Source organism: Carassius gibelio, chromosome A6 (assembly GCF_023724105.1).
Source record: "Carassius gibelio isolate Cgi1373 ecotype wild population from Czech Republic chromosome A6, carGib1.2-hapl.c, whole genome shotgun sequence".
Taxonomy (NCBI): Eukaryota; Metazoa; Chordata; class Actinopteri; order Cypriniformes; family Cyprinidae; genus Carassius; species Carassius gibelio.
This window is the reverse complement of record NC_068376.1, coordinates 20,274,602-20,291,302: the sequence shown is the minus strand read 5'-3', so window position 1 is coordinate 20,291,302 and position 16,701 is coordinate 20,274,602. Positions and strand designations below refer to the sequence as shown.

The 16,701-nt window shown below is 38.0% G+C and overlaps 3 protein-coding genes across 7 annotated transcripts; 2 read left to right on the top strand and 1 right to left on the bottom strand.

Annotated features, from left to right (window-relative positions):
* Window positions 1-7: 7 nt before the first annotated feature.
* On the top strand, window positions 8-4,353 carry LOC128015655 (aldo-keto reductase family 1 member A1-B). 2 transcript variants are annotated; one of them, XM_052599694.1, is made up of 9 exons: window positions 8-143; window positions 821-916; window positions 1,111-1,230; window positions 2,588-2,739; window positions 3,153-3,348; window positions 3,424-3,623; window positions 3,707-3,779; window positions 3,873-3,959; window positions 4,160-4,353. In XM_052599694.1, the coding sequence occupies exons 2-9, from the start codon at window positions 830-832 to the stop codon at window positions 4,223-4,225; spliced, it is 981 nt and encodes a 326-aa protein (XP_052455654.1). In that variant the 5' UTR covers window positions 8-143; window positions 821-829; the 3' UTR covers window positions 4,226-4,353. The 2 variants fall into 2 exon arrangements, with proteins under 2 accessions (XP_052455654.1, XP_052455653.1); XM_052599693.1 differs by lacking the exon at window positions 8-143 and adding an exon at window positions 539-686.
* Window positions 4,354-4,972: 619 nt separating this feature from the next.
* Window positions 4,973-11,113, top strand: LOC128015654 (histone-binding protein N1/N2-like). 4 transcript variants are annotated; one of them, XM_052599691.1, is made up of 16 exons: window positions 4,974-5,138; window positions 5,791-5,829; window positions 5,917-6,030; window positions 6,153-6,233; window positions 6,326-6,435; window positions 6,649-6,879; window positions 6,922-7,173; window positions 7,368-7,417; window positions 7,501-7,577; window positions 7,645-7,718; window positions 7,852-8,040; window positions 8,174-8,346; window positions 8,500-8,568; window positions 9,621-9,695; window positions 10,085-10,213; window positions 10,919-11,113. In XM_052599691.1, exons 1-16 carry the CDS (start codon window positions 5,101-5,103, stop codon window positions 10,952-10,954), a joined length of 1,737 nt encoding a protein of 578 aa, XP_052455651.1. In that variant the 5' UTR covers window positions 4,974-5,100; the 3' UTR covers window positions 10,955-11,113. The 4 variants fall into 4 exon arrangements, with proteins under 4 accessions (XP_052455652.1, XP_052455651.1, XP_052455649.1 ...); XM_052599689.1 differs by having other exon boundaries at window positions 6,649-6,921; window positions 6,964-7,173; XM_052599688.1 differs by having other exon boundaries at window positions 6,649-7,173.
* A 295-nt stretch (window positions 11,114-11,408) lies between these two features.
* On the bottom strand, window positions 11,409-16,686 carry ccdc17 (coiled-coil domain containing 17). The gene is made up of 14 exons (XM_052598807.1): window positions 16,275-16,686; window positions 15,955-16,032; window positions 15,824-15,877; window positions 15,617-15,731; window positions 14,781-14,922; window positions 14,590-14,697; window positions 14,186-14,319; window positions 13,504-13,626; window positions 13,124-13,284; window positions 12,507-12,592; window positions 12,164-12,373; window positions 11,866-12,088; window positions 11,647-11,757; window positions 11,409-11,572 (listed from the first exon to the last, which is right to left on the bottom strand). Exons 1-14 carry the CDS (start codon window positions 16,494-16,496, stop codon window positions 11,531-11,533), a joined length of 1,809 nt encoding a protein of 602 aa, XP_052454767.1. The 5' UTR covers window positions 16,497-16,686; the 3' UTR covers window positions 11,409-11,530.
* Between the last annotated feature and the right edge of the window lie 15 nt (window positions 16,687-16,701).

Sequence of the window (16,701 nt, the reverse complement as noted above, 5' to 3'; positions counted from 1 at the left end):
GCTTTTATTTTGACGGATGTTTTTAAAGGACTGTGAGCAGGAAGTAAATACGTTAACGTTGTGAGGAAATTTGTAAATAATTTTTAATCAACCTTGGTAACTTAACTATATAGTGAAGACATTCTTTGAACTACTTATACACCGTAAGTATCTGAACAAATAATATAAAACTATCCCTGACCTAGGAGAAACTTTCCTTGTTATGATGCGCCACGTGGGACACTAGTTGACCTGATTTTACAGGGAGAAATGTAGCATACTCAACATGCTCTTCGTCTTGTCATTCATTCTCACAAGTTTAACTGTAGAATGGTACGTTATGCAACTGTCTGTGTGATTCACAGCACTAACTAGACAATTCAGAGCAAACTGATCCCGAATAATGATTGGGGGCGTGCCAGTAACGCATGGAGGTTGAATTGACGTGGTTTTTAAAAAATGCCTTTTATATTAAAATACAAAGACCGTTTGTTTCAAACTAATTTTCATTATTAATTTAACAAAGTTTGCCAGCCCTAAAGTTATCCTGTCCTCAAAAATGCAGTGCATGGTGTTACAGTATTCACATTCTGCTAGAGCTTCTGTAGAAGTCAGCTGATAAGTCAGCAGGTTACACTTCCTTTTATTCCGCTCCTGAATTTGAACACTGAGCAGTTTGCATTCACTGCGCCTTCTGCAACCTTTCTGTGAGTGTTTAGGGTTTTGATTGATTTACTAGTTCAAGGATTAAATCATATATTTAATATCCTTAAGTCTATTCCATTTATGAACACGGTTCATACTGTATTTTCTCACTCTTTCTCTCTCTCTCTCTCTGAAGGCACACAGGATGAGTATGAATGACTTTGCTGTGCTCAGCACTGGACAAAAGATGCCCCTTGTGGGACTTGGGACATGGAAGAGTGAACTAGGACAAGTAAGTGTTCTATGCATCATCCCAACCGTAACTATGACAGAATTTGAATCTGAATATGATGTATTGAGAATGTGAGCAGGTTTACTTGGATATGCAGTTCTTCAGTATATTATCCATTATGTTCTGCAATAATCTTTTGTGTTTGTGTGTAGAACTCCAAAAAGCATTTTGTATAAATATGTTTTCAATTGCAGGTAAAACAGGCAGTTATTTGGGCATTACAGTCTGGCTATCGGCACATTGACTGTGCTCCCATTTATGGGAATGAGACCGAGGTTGGTGAAGCATTTCAGGAAATGATGGGACCTGAAAAAGTAGGTCAACCAAGTTTATTACAGATATGAAATACTTAACCACACACTTAAATATAAAGGAACAATGTGTGCTTTACAACTAAGGCTTGGCGATATGTCCTAAAAAAATAAAAATCCGATTTACGATTCAAATCGATTTTTCCCCCCTACTTAAAATCAATATTCAGATGACAAAGAAATTGTTCAAAACAAGTTTTAACTTTATTTTGTTTTGATTTTACCTTGTGGGATTTGTTCTGGATTTCCCCATTGGGGTTAAAGTGCAATCAGGAACAACAAGGCAAAAAGACAAGATGGCAGGCCCTGTCATTGTAAACCGTGAAAAAGTTACATAACATAAAATGTAACATAACATTCTTATCATACTGGATACAGTTTGTAAATGTTTGTAAGACTGTCAGAGGTCTTCACTATTTTTCTTCAATGAGAGCTGCAATGATAGGGCAAAGTCAATCAGAGAGACACTTTTACCGCAAAGTATCAAAAGTTACATCTAGTCACAAATGGCATATCTTTTTATTAATCTGTCAACCCTAATATGTAATGCAATGCAGTATAAAAGGGTATATCATTATTTATAATTTACCAGTTAAATTTGAGACAAGATGATTTAAAGTGTTACCTTCATGCTGTAAAGACCTTAAGTTAATATATACAGGTATACGGGTGCTGCTCATATAATTAGAATATCATTATTAGAATATATTATTATAGAATATCACTAATTATATGACCAGCACCTTTGTGTGTGTGGGTGTGTGACTCGCTAAAAGTCTGTCTAAACTTGATGACATCACACTACAGTTGCAAATCATCTGAATGTAGTGTCAGTACATTTCGTCAAAAATAGACCAAGGCATCAGTTTACTGATGGGGATCATGTCGTATCACACCGCATCCAGTGTAGACAACATCACTGGGCTCTATTGTCTTTTGTCTATTGTCTTTTGTTTTTAATGGGTTATGTTATAGTCCTGCTTGTTTTTAATGTTATTATGAAATATCTGTATTGACTGCTTTAGCATAGCATCGTATTATTTACTGCCTTGCGAGCCACAAAAGTAAACCATAGGCGAACCGCGCTACGAGTAATATTGCTGTAGGTTGCTTTTTGGTGGGTGTGCTTGTGCTGCCGTGGTCTTCTTCATTTCAGAGTGCGAAATATCTCTCTTACTCTGCAGCATGTCTCTATAGCAAATGCGGGGGGAGGGTTAAGGCCCTTCGGAATTACGGGAGCCCTGAGTGGAGCGTCAGGGGATGTTAAAAAAGAAAACCGATTTTCATTCAATCAAATCGATGTAAACTACACATTTGTGTTAATTGATAAATTCGATTTACAACTGTTGTGTTCTTTCAGGGCATAAGGCGAGAGGATGTATTTGTGACCTCCAAACTGTGGAACACAAAACACCACCCAGATGATGTGGAACCATCTCTGTTAAAGACCTTAGAAGACCTAAAACTGGAGTATCTGGACCTCTACCTCATGCACTGGCCACATGCCTACCAGTAAGCCTCCAGTTCTTCTTATAATGAGAATATATATATATAGAGAGAGAAAGACCTAATGCTTAGTACCGCCAGGTTTGTTTTCTTTATATACACAGAGAGAAAGAGAGTACTGTGTAAGAATGACTTTGAATTAGTTACTTTTAACTTACGATTAACTTACTTAAATCAAAATTATGACTTTTTAAAAGATATTAAACCTGTGACCTTCGGCTTACAAGTCCAACTCTCTAACCATTAGGCCACAGCTGCCCCCATTTTGTAACCATAATATTATTTATTACAAAAGTTATACTGGTTTGGAATGACATGAGGGTGAGTAAATATACCCAAATTTTCATTTTTGGGTGGACTAGCCCTTTACTGTGTTATAATTTCTCAGTCAAGTGTTTTGTCTTGTTATTTTTATCCAGACGAGGTGATAACCCTTTCCCTAGGAAGGAGGATGGAACCTTGTGGTTTAACAACATAGACTACAAGCTGACATGGGCTGCTATGGAAAAACTTGTGGGAAAGGGCCTTGTCAGGGCTATTGGGCTTTCAAACTTCAATAGCAGGCAGATCGATGACATCTTAGCAGTTGCAAGCATCAAACCAGCTGTTTTGCAGGTCAGAAGAAAATGTGATGTCCCAATTTATATGGTCTGTTATATAAATTTGTTGAGTAACAGTGGTGTTTTGCAGGTGGAGTCTCATCCATACCTCGCACAAGTTGAGCTGCTGGCTCACTGCCGGGATCGAGGTTTGGTAATGACTGCTTACAGTCCGCTAGGATCTTCTGACCGAGCTTGGAAGCATCCAGAAGAGCCTGTGCTGTTGGAGGAACCAGCTATTGCTGCGCTAGCAAAGAAACATAACAAGACTCCTGCACAAATTATCATCAGGTAAATTCATGCTTCTGTACAAGTTGTATATGCTATTTGTTCACTGATTATTAATGATTATTTCTTCATTGATATTGTGGCAGGTGGCAAACTCAACGAGGAGTAGTGACTATCCCAAAGAGCATTACACAGTCTCGGATCAAAGAGAATATCCAGGTTTCTGAATGTTTTTCTTTATTCTTTCATGTTCTAGAGTGTTTATGACCATGTATTTTAACAATACCATGCATTTACTCTGCTTAATAACAGGTGTTTGATTTCACTCTTGAACCTGAGGAAATGAATCAAGTGACAGCATTGCACAGAGGCTGCCGTTACATTGTACCAACCATTAATGTAAGTTACATTACTGTAAGCCACAGCATACAACATGGGCCTAGCACTAAAGTTTACATGGCCATTAACAAAAATGTTATTTTAAAATTAAACATAATGTTGAAGCTGCTTTTTTTAAGTGTGCTGAGTGTTGAGACCTTGCAAAACAAATAGAGTCCAAAAGTAGTTCACTATTATGTATGTTGCATCTATTTTTGTAGGTTGGTGGTAAGTCTGTCCTCCGGGATGCAGGACATCCTCTCTACCCTTTTAATGACCCCTATTAATTCACACTTCTATGTGATTCTGTGCCTTGGAACCAATGTCCATTCACTGTCTTAGAACCAATGTCCATTCACTACTCTGTATACTTCTAAACACAATAAAAAAAATAATAATTTGTTACAGATTGAAATGTGTGCTGATTTTTTTGTTATGTGTCTGTAGAATTAAACTTAATGAACAAGGATGGGTTAAAATATATTCACAATGTTATATATATATACTGAGAAACTTGTCAAGAATTAATCTGGATTATCACTTTTAAAAGAACAAATTTATATAAAAAATAAATAAATAAAAGAAAAGCATATTACAAAGCATATAAAGACCCTTAAGTTTATTTTGACATTATTTGTATGTCAATTAGCCAGATTCTAATTATATTACATTATATATTTCAACAATTTCCACTGCCGTCCCACTTGGTAAAGACATCTGATAAGGAAAGCTGTTATATTAATATAATTTAATATATAAAATAATAATAATTATTAGTTTTATTATAGAATATGGGAAAATGCCTGGAACGTTTTTTTTTTTCGAAATCTAATTTAATATAAATCATATTTTTAAAAAGTTTTTTTTTTTTTTTTGTCTCACATAATCTAATGAAAAAATATATACTTCCCATTCATCTTGTTCAGTTAGACATATGTCTTGTAGTTCATAAGGCTTTGAACAGCAGCGTAATATAGTTACTTGCCCTTTAAATTTTTTCTCCCGCGTTTTTGTGACAGGGTCGTAGTTCAGCGGAAGTGCGGCTTGTATCCGTATTTAAAGGCGCCAACAAAGACTAATTCAGGAGCAGCTTCACAAACCTGCCATTTGCACGCACATCACCCAACAGTACATTACAGCTTTGTTTATTTGACGCGTTAAGATGCCAGAGGAAACAGCAGCTGCTTCAACTGCTGGAAGGTAAAATACAATTTTTAGGTTAAGTGCGCTACTGAGCCTGGGAAGTAATCAGATAAGTTAAAGGAAGTCCGAGTGAGAGGTTTTTGGCTGGTTTCGTTTGATAACAAAGCTGCAGCAGCTCTGTTCTCCGTGAAGAAAAAATGCTCGCTTTTCTCCTGCGCCCGGACATCGTCGCACGCGACGGGGTGGCATCGCCGTTTATTCCCGCTGATGTGTTGTGTTTGGCTGCTTTCATTTGGCGGGAGATAGTTTAAAATGAACTGCTAGTTTCTTTCTAACGTTATATCCTAAATGAGGAAAGTCCCGCTCTGTCGACGCGCGGTCACGATGGCCCGTCAGCGCGCTTGGCGCTGCGTTGAAATGGCCGCGCGCGCAGAAATCTAGCGTTAAGTTTGAAAGGTGGCGGTAACAACAAACACACCACTTAAAATTGCCCACTTTGCGTGTCATATTGACATTAAAATGTGACATTAGATTTTAGTCATGTCCGCGTGTAAATGTTGCTTACACACTCTTGTCAAGAAATAACAGTCTTAGAACTTCTGAAGCGAACTTTTTTTCTGAAAACTTCCTAGCATTGGACGTATTCTTCAGACGAAGCAAGTTTTATTAATATTGTATAACTATTTTTATAACGGTTTTATCTTTGCAGCATGGAGGAGAAACCTTGCTCGTCAAGCGCTGCAGACAGGTGAGTTGGTATCCATACTTCGTTTACTCGGTGCAATAAAATGAGTATAGAATTTCATTTCACTCACATGTTCGTTAAATTTTTCAGCTCCGTCGATGTTTCTGAGGAAGCAAAGAAGCTGGTTGGCACAGGAAACCGGCACTTGGTGATGGGTGATGTTGTGTCTGCAGTGAGTGTGTTTCAGGAGGCTTGTGCCATGCTGTGAGTAGTCAAGGAATATTACAATGCATTCGTTTTATCTAAAGATGTGGTGTCTGCCATTCAGTACACTATTTAACACTGAGTTTTAAATGCATAATGTGTTACCCATTTCCCCCCTTAAGAGCTGAAAAGTATGGAGACACTGCTGATGAATGTGGTGAAGCCTTTTTCTTGTGTGGGAAAGCCCTTCTGGAGCTTGCTAGGTATATGGATTAGTTGGGTTTGAATTTTATTAATTTTTATAAAAGGAAAAGATTTTCAGTTTTTCTAACTTTTGTTTTTTATATTTCTCTAGGATGGAGAATACTGTGCTTGGAAATGCTTTAGAGGGAGTCCCTGAAGAATCCTCTGAAGAAGGCGAGATACAGAATGACTCTAAAATTGAAAGTGCAGACAACTTGGATGGTTTGTATTAAGTTTTAGTTTGCCAGTTAAATTTTTTTCATACATACTCAAGGCTTGACATCTGCAAAAATTGTTTCCAAAGAACCACCATATTGACAGTTGTCTGTGCTCTGCACAAAAACCAGTGCCTGTGTTTTTTTTTTAAATTGATTCCGATTAAGAGGGGCTCTGGCTGTAACCTAGTAATATCCATCCATTTGTACTATGATGCAGAGAAAACCAGAGATGAGCTTCGAGCACAGGTTTATGATGCCATGTCAGAGGACAAAACTCAGTCAGAGATAGAAAAAGAGGTGGGAAAAGGTGAGCAGAAGAATGAAGAAGTTGAGGGGAAGGTTGAAGAGCCAAAGGAAGGGGATGCAGCATCACTGAAAACTGAGAAACCAGCTGAGCTTGAGGCAAAACCTGCTCCAGATGTGAAAACCGCCGAGCATGAGGCAAAACCTGCTCAAGATGAGGAGAAACCAGCTGAACATGAGGCAAAACCTGCTCCAGATGAGGAGAAACCAGCTGAACATGAGGCAAAACCTGCTCCAGATGAGGATAAACCTGCTCAAGATGAGGAGAAATCTGCTGAAAATGAGGAACCTGCCAAAGAAGTTGAGAAGTTAAAAAGTGTGGATGAAAGCGCTTCTAAAAAAGATGTCACCGTGTCAAATGGACTAACTGAAAAAGATGAAAAGTTTGAGGAGAAAAATGGAAATGAAGAAAATGAAGAGCCCATGGAAGAGGATGGAGGTAGTGAAGTGTGGTGTCTGGGGGGCACAATTTCAGTATTAAATACTTTTGCTGAATTTCACCTGGTGAATGTTCTAAACTCCGTTGGATCCACAGAGTATTTGTTATTTTAAGCTGCAGTGTCACTGAGGGGTGTCCAAAGTGATGGGTTTTCACATTTCAGTGTCCGTGAGTTAACCTTTTTAATGTTTTAGATGACGATGAGGATGAAGATGAGGATGCAGAGGGTGAAACAAAGGATAAGGTTTGTAATCCAAGTGTTTTTTTGTCTTTGTTTTTTTTACCCTCTCCCATTTATTTATTGGTTTATTGTCTTTGTGGTTTTAGGACAGTGATGAGGATGAAGTTGGAAACCTACAGTTAGCCTGGGAGATGCTTGAAGTTGCAAAAGTCATTTATAAAAGGTATGCCCATATCTTTTTATTTTTGAAATTTTAACTTTTGAATAAACCTCTCTTATTCGGTTTGTAGAAAAGAGAGCAAAGAAGATCAGCTAATGGCGGCACAGATTTACCTGAAACTTGGAGAAGTTGGAGCTGAATCAGGTGTGTATGTGGTGTGAGTATATTAAAATGGGGAAAAAAGGACCTTTTTTGGTTTCACAAGTTGCTGTAAAATGGAAGTTATCCGTTAGTCATTCTTCAGTCTTAATTAGTTTCTCCGTTTTGTTTTATGCAGGTAACTACAGCCAGGCTCTGGAGGACTTCAATGAGTGTTTAACCTTGCAGCTGAAACACCTTCCCTCTCATAGTCGTCTTCTGGCTGAGACTCATTACCAGCTGGGCACAACTTACAGCTACACAACCCAGTACAGCCAAGCCATTGAGCACTTCTCCAACTCTGTCAAAGTCATTGAGAGCCGTCTTGGTAAGTAAATTTTTACTGTAGTCTTTTGTCAGTCCTCATGCGTTTATTAACTGAGGAATTGCTTGTTGATAACACTAGTTGCCATGAGCAAGAACGGTGCATTCAACTTATTTCCACATCACTCTTATTGCAGCTATGCTTCAGGAGCTAATAGAAAAGGCTGAAGATGCAGAGGCAGCAAAGGAAGAGAAGATTGAGCTTGAGGAGTTGAAACAGTTACTGCCAGAAATTGCTGAGAAGATTGAAGATGCAAAGGAGAGCCAGAGGACGGCTGCTGCAGCGTCTGAGGCCATCCATCAGACTCTTGTGAGTTGCATTGGTGCAATATTGCAAATGCATGTTATCCATTGTTCCGTGCTTTGCAGTGGCTGATGATATTATTAGCTTGTATTATACATTTTATTGAATATGGTACCGTTCTGAAGGGGCACTGAGACTTTTTTTTGAAATTTGTTACAGGCCGGAGCATCCACCTCGTCTGCATTTCCAGCTGAAAATGGTGGCCCGTCTTCCTCTACTGCTAGTCAGGTGTGTTAATGCTTTGTTACCTCGATTTAGCATTAGGGATGGGTGATACTTTTTGTTACAATTTAATAAGTGGACCATACTGTTTTGTGTATGGGTTTTATTTTTATTTTTTTCCTCATGACATGGACCAGCTAAATATGTCAAGGGTGTTTGGCACCGAAGTTAAAAGTACTGAAAACACTTGAAAGTTGAGAAACCTTTTTTTGATCACAAATAAAGCTGAGTTCAGACTGCACTATTTTAGCCAAATTTTTGGCTCGCTAACAGGTTGAGAAATTGCAGACAAATGCCCGAAATCACCGGCAAATCTGTGCTTCTTCACGCAAGTGACAATCACGCAGTGTGAATGAGCAACGACGCGATATGAGAGAATTGCCGAGTCGCGATGCCCATGAGATATTTGGCATACTAAATATCTTGACCTGTCGGCGATTCAAAATCATGCTGTGTGAAAAGTGTTCTGACTGAAAACTACATTGGCGATGACCGACAGCCAATGAGAGCACAATATACAGAGCAGCGGGGAGTTTGGGGAGGTGTTCTAGACCACAATCTCAGCAAACATGGCTTCATTTCAGAAAAAGGCTTTCTTCTGTCTATTTGGACCCATGAAATAGAAGATAAGTTGGTATAAATTTAGCAAGAGCACCTGTGTCTGTTTTGACATTTCATCTCCGCTATCCCAGTCTCCCGTGAAAACTCCGGTCTTGCACGTGATATCGCGTTGTTTCCTTGTCACATCTCGTGGGTGTTTGGTTGTGGAACGTAGTTTGCGTGCCAGACAGAGTTGTCTGCAATTCTTCTTCCTATTGTAAAGTCATGCAGTGCGAAACCTTCTGTCGCCGATCCATCGTGCAGTGTGAACACAGCAGTGACTGAATGCTGGCTAAGATAGTCATGCAGTGTGAAAAGAACGGTGATCCGACTACTTTAAAAATCGTGCTGTCTGAACTCTGCTTAAGTGACTTTGTCAGTATTGATACTGCTGTATCCCTTTCTAATCTTTTAGCCTATAATACATAGTGCCACCCTTTTTCTTTTCTTTTTTTCAGATTCCTGTAAGGCCAGCTGACGGTGCATCTTCCTCAAAGTCTGCCTCTGACATTTCTCACCTTGTTCGCAAAAAGGTGAGTATCCATCACTGAAGTGTAGTTTTAACCATTGCAGTAGACCTAGGGATGGGGGGGGGGGGTAGGGGTATGTGGTTGGTCTAGCATGTTTTGAGGTTCTTAACTGGAGTGAATGAGGGTAGTCCGCCTCTAAAGGGGCAATTGCAGTGCTACCTTCTCTTAGTTGAGGTCAATTTTGCATGCTGGGTCATTAGCTGAGTTTGCCAACTAGATTAGTTTTGGTGTTGCTTGGTGCTTCTATGGTGTTTTGTGCTTCATTATTTTGGCTTGGCATGTTGTAGTTGTGGTGTGGTGTTGAAGTGGCCATATGTGCTGTAGTAGCATGTAGAGACTAGGTGTTCAGTGCAAAAAAAATAAGTGTTCTGTCCTGCTTTATTCCTGCACAGAGGAAACCAGAAGAGGAGAGTCCAAAAAAGGACAGTGATGCTAAAAAGACTAAACAGGAGACCTCAGTTAATGGCAGCGACGACTCCGCCCACAACGGCAATGGAGTCCAGGAGAAAATGGAGCAGGAGGCGAGTTGATAGGCCTGTTGTTTCCTCTGAAGTCACAGGGCTTGACCATAAGGAGTGTTTGCTGGCCCAGTGTAAAAGATGCTTGGAATAGTTGACAATTGTCAGTACAGCAGCATCACAAGTCACTTTCACATCAAGTCTTGCCAATTTTAATATTCAAACGCAAGAAGCTGTGAACCAGCTCCACTTGAGCACTGTTTGACACCGTGTACACAGTGCAACTTGTTTGCTTTTGCATCTTGTGCAAATACACCCCCCAAAATATGCCTGTGTTGGCATGTTACATGAACGGTTGTGTTTTAACTGAATGTAAAAAATTGGTGTGTAGATTAAATGTACTGCCACATAACAAGCATACCTGCTCTCATGCTAAAAGAAAATCCCTCTGCTCTTTTGCTAGGGTTTTTATTTTTTTATTGATTTGGCAGAAGCTTTTATCCAAAGCGACTTAGTCGAGAAATACAACATTTTTGTGACCCTGAGATTGGAATTGTTACTTGCAGGATTCTAAAATATTGGCATCATAACCTTGTTAGAACTGGTTCAGCTGGATGCACTTTTACACATACTAGCAAAATCTTATTTTAGAGGAAGTTTGTTTCTTTTGGCTAAATATTGGTACATTTTGTCATGATTCAGTTTATTGCATAATTTATTATTTTTTAAATAAGTGGTTTGTTTTAATACTTTCACTTTCTCTTGCAGCCAGCCAAGTCTTCCTCTGTGGAGACGTCAGCATAATGGGCCTCTTCTGATTGACCACTTATCTTCCAACCAGCAGCGCATGCCTGCCTCATACTCCATGAACAACTTTTGTCTCTTTGTTTTGTAAATAACCCGTTTGTCCAATTTTTGTATAATTGTAGTAAACTTTGAATAAAGGATATTTGCATATGTGAATGCGGCTCTTAAATTATTATTATTTTTTTTTTAAACGATTGTTCTGCTTCAAAAACGGCTAGATGTCCAATGGAATGATAGAAATTCATTGGACAGAAAGTTATGGAATCCCATGAGAAGAAGATGAATATAATGGTTGACCTATAAGTAAAATGTTTGTACTAGTATATTTGCTATTTAGTGTGAAAATGATAAAGCTGCCTTAAATCACTTTTCCTAGAGCAATATGAAGTCACACACACAAAACTCCATGTCGAGTAATTAACAACTTCTAATGTTTCATAGATGTGGAAAAAATGTCTTTATTTTATGGTAATTAGATTTGGGTTGAATTACTCAATTTGTCCTCAACTGGTCTCTTTCCATGTGATCTGTTTTAGCATTGAAGGTAATGGATTGGATGAGGGTTGCAAAGTGTTAACATGGTTCTTGGTTCGCCAGGACTGTGTTTGAGGCCACCTAAACAAGAAAAACTTTTGTAAATTTTGCTTCTAAAAAAGCAAGTTAAATATTTGTAAATATTTTTTCCCTACCATGGAAATTGACTTATATTGGTTTGTGTTGTTGGGGTCAATCTCTTCAAGGGTCTGTTTATCTCCATCACGAGCATTTGCTACTCGAAGACAAAGTTCCATGTTACCCAGCTTGTAAAGAAAGAAGCCATTTTTAGTCCGATTTAATAGTTTAAAGTATCAGTGGGACATTTATACATGTTAATGAAACATCAGACTTTTATTATTTGTTGAACATACTTGTGGCACGGAATAGAGTTGACCTGGACTTAAGGATGCTTGAACTGGGAGAGCGCGGAAGGGAAGCCTCCAGTGACCACTGTTTACCTGGTTGTGCTGGTCAAAGAGATCAAGCTTAGTCCAGCCACAAGTCACCAAGCCCTCAGTTTCATGGTTGAACAAATCCAGACCTTCAGAAGTCTGGATCTCTATGACCAAAGAGAGATCTGAAGTTGGCTGTACTCTGAAATGAAACGCATATTAAATTATGTAAACATACCAGCTCTATCTATCCATATTTATGTCTGCACCAAACTACCTTGGCACAGGTTGCGTAACAGCTAGTAGAGCATAGTTTCCAGGACTCTTGTTGGACAGTAATGGTCCTGCAGGTTGGCACAGCACAGGTGGCATTGGGGTGGTCTGTCCCAACTTCTGCCCATTAAAATATAACCCTGCCAATAAACGCACTGTTCTCAAAGTAGCCTCAACACCCATCACCAGGTCATAGAAGATCACGAAGCCAGCCCTGTACACACACATTCAGACAATAGCTGGATTTGAATCATATCATAATATATTTAGTATGACATGTACAAGCATCTATAGGGACTAAATTAGAAAAAGAAATCCGTAGAGGACGAAGTGAAAATGTGTCTTACACAGGATCATATGGAGCAGGACCAAGAGCTTCCAGTGGATCAGTTATATGGGATCCCATCAGTGAATGCTGTTTTGAACTCTGATCCTGCAATAATAACATTGGTAAATACAATATATATGCACCATATTCTTCATTCTCTATAATTCTCACAATCACTCTTTTGTGAGAATGCCAGAGAATGAAGAAGGACATTAAATTGATTGAAATGTGACAGCAAAGACAATAATCCTAAAGATTTATATATATTTAAAAAATGCTATTCTTTTGAACCTTTTATTCATAAATAAAATGGTTATTGGCTGTTTTATTTTTATTATTATTTTTAATTATTGGATCTTGGACATGTTGATACTGTATGTTATATGTTATATTATGTTCTCATGCCTCAATTCACTTGTAGCATTTAAAACATCTGATTGTAGTTATAGTTTTTTTAAATGGATTCATTTAATTAAAAATAATATTCAGTAGAATTGAATATCATCCATCTCTCTGTTACAGACATAATGAAAATAGGCAGTATCAAAGAGAATTTTGTGCACTATTAAACATTATCACATTAACCCAACAGATATTACATCAGTATAAATTAAGATGGATGAAGCTTTGTCTCACCAGTGGCAGATCAAGATGTGTTAAGGCCATAGAAGATCCAGGAAACACAGACAGAGGAGCTCTCCTCTCTCGGTCCTTCTCTTTTTCTCTTCTTAAAAAGGCAATCTCAGCTTGGAGGCTAGCCATTTGTTGGATATGGTCTTTCTGGATATCAGTGAATCCTGATCCAGAAAACATTAATTCAAATATTCAAATAATATACTGAAATATTCAAATATTATTCAAATAATATCAAATGCTATGAGCATATAATTTTATAGCAGAGTTTAAGCATGCAAATTAGACATCACACAATTAACACATTTTCTATCAAATGTTAAACATCACTTTATCATTCATCATGTCATGCTCAAGATTTCAGATTTTAGAGGAACAGATACCATGCTCTCCTTTGTGCTTCTCCCTGGCCAGCTGGATTCTGAGGATTTCCTCCTCAAGCCTTTGGTTCTCCTGCTCCACAGCAAGAACATCAGGGTCCAACACTCTGTGAGGTAACCTCATCCCTGGCAGGACAGAAATGAGATATGACCCTGGATCCTAAAGAATAGTGTACAATGGGCCCCAGATATCTTCAGACTCGTTGGTAGACATGGACTTCTTTGAACAAACATTCAAATGTTCATACATACATTCATAGGCTGCATTTATTTGACAAAGTTCAGTAAAAACAGTAATATTATATTAAAATACATTAATATACAATTTAAAATAACTTTTGTTTTTTCTATTTTATTTCAAAATGTAATTTATTCCTGTGATGACAATGCTGAATTTTCAGTAGCCATTACTCTACACTTCTACAGTGTCACATTGTGGCTCAGGAAATATTTCTTATTATAATCAATGTGCTGCTTTTTTCTTTTCTTTTTTCTTTTTTTGGTAACAGTGTAAATCTTTACTATCACTTTTGAACAATTGAATTGTTTTTCATTGAACAATAACTAAATAAGTAAATCAATCAATCAATCAATTTTGCTAACCCAAAACTTTTAATTGGTACTTTATTTTTCCAAATATTATTTCCAGCCACAGTTAATTGACAGTGATGATGGTACTACTCACTTCTTCCTTTTATCTTGCTTTCAGCTCTATGTTTTGCCTGCTCCAGTGTAAGAGCCTCTGTTTGAAGGTCATGCATATGGGCCAGAACCTCTGGGTCTGAACCACCGGACTGCATGTATGCCAGACGCAAAGCTCTGTTTCAAAAAAACAAATGCACCATAATCCTAGAGAGGTTTGGATGGTTGCTAAAGTGGCACTAAATGCTTGCAAGGGTGTACTGGCTGCACGTGGTTACAAGGTTGTGTTTAGGAGCTTTCTTGGCAGTTCTTAAAAGAGCCTACTCCTAAGACTTAAAAGCCTATTATTGTTCCTAGATTTGATATGCATACTTCCCTAAATCATGAAATTGCATGGTTTTTGTCACCTCTTTTATCATCCTGGCAACATAAGTTAAAAACACCAACCTTATCTGAGCAGAGAGAGGTCCAGCCACAGAAGAGATCAAGTCAAAAGTAATATGTTGCATCTTCTTTTCCTCTGGTGGGTTGGAGGGGACTTCAAATGGTTTAGGCCTACAGCACCAGCAGAGTATAAACATGCATAAATGGATTTATAGCTTCTCTGCACATTTCCTTTTTCCTCCACTCTCCCTTACCCTTTCATTGAGTTGATGTGAGAGCTGAGCTGCTGCAGCACGTCCTCATTCCTCTGTTCCTGATTCCTCAGTTCTTGCAGCGCTTCCTCGAGATGAGCCGTCCTCTCCCGTCCTGCCAACTCGGCAAGCCGCTCTTCTATTTCTGGGATAAACACATCATTAAAAAAAAAAGTAGTGGAGAAGACTTTCACACTCTGCTCATTGTTCATTTCGACAAGTTTTGAGGTGTTTCAACCAATCACAACATGAGTTTGCAGTTGCTAAGTGAAACAGTGGGACAACATTTTGGGGTCCCATTTAAGACTTTAGAAAACAAACTCTTTAGCGTTCTGTGGTAGGAATGATGTTTAAAATATTTTTTTTTATAAACTCCAGCTAATTTCATATCAAGCATTTTATGTATGCTAAATGCCCTCATTTAAATACAAAATTCACACATTTTACAGCTTGATTGATAATATGAATAAGTGATCTTCAGATAACAAGAGGAATAAAGTTCTTAAGTGTTTTCATTTACTTTATCAAAACCACAAAATTTATGGCACATAGTTAGAAAAACCAAAAAGTGTAAATTTTGGTATTAAATTTACAAAGAATCAGCAAGTAACGTATTTAATTAAGAAGAAAAACTTATTCAAATTATAATTGTTTTATTAACTACTTTGAAAAATATTTTCTTTTCTTTTTTTTACGGTGTAGTTGAAAACTCAGTTTTTGTCCATATAAAACTAAATCAATTCTACAATGATTGTTACTAATTGTGTTTGTATGTACATACAAAAAACAGTAGCTTTCTTTTCTCATTTTTATGACATAACTGATCTAGGAGAAGTTACCCTCTCTCTGCTTCTCCAGCTGACGGTTGCGAGCCCGGATCTCAGCCAGTCTCTGCTCATGAAGAGCCCTGTGCTCATCAGCTCTCTGCTGGACTGAAGACTGCTCCTCAGACACCTGAGGAACACTTACCCAATGTCCAAAACACGTAACACCACATCATATTTACCACAGTATTTACATTAGAGAGCTAAGCATATCAAACTGACCTCTGTCTGTCTCCTGGGCAGGTTTTGTTCAAATGAAATCCTGAGTTTTTGAAACTAAAACAGAAGATCATCAGATGGAGCATAAAGACCAGTCTGAACCAGATTTATTAGCTTTGTATGTGGTCCTGTACCTCCTCAGTGAGTTTGTTTAGTGCAGTATTCTCTGACACATTGTCCTGTCCACTTTCTCTCTCATGATTCCTCTGTTCCTTCAGTTGGCCAATGGATCAAGAAACATACTAACAGTTTTACTAAGTTTTTACTAAGTTTTACTTAATTACCAGTTTTAGGTAGGTATATATATTTTTTACACTTTTTTTATTATTATCTTGAAATAGTTCATCAATATTTGAGCAACAAACTATTAATTGCTCGGTTTATTCAAATTAGTATACACAGTATATTTGAATATACAAATCAACTGCAGGTTTTTGGAATAATTTAGTATTCAACTACTTACAATAATTAAATCAGGTGTTCTTGTCCTTGTAGGATGCACCGTCTTCACAGCTGCTCGTTCTTTTTGAGTGAATCCCCTTTGACCTCTCCATAGAGGTACTGGATCTTTTAGGTCTGTGCCAATGCAGAATTTGGCCTTGTGTTTATCCAAGAGTCCTTTAGAATGGAATGCCATCTTACAGTTATGACAAATTAAGTCCCCCAAACCTTCCATCTCTCCAGCAAATTATTAAAGTGAGCAACTTTTGCCCTATTGAAATTCTAAACTGGACACAGATATACTTTTTGTTAAAATGTCTGCCTTAGCTTGTATGTAGTGGATTTGTTGACGGACGTTTTGTTTGTTGGTTACAATCACCTTGGAAAAAGGGAGTGGTAAAGAATGGATGGGGCTAGAGCAAGACGAATCCTATCCTTCA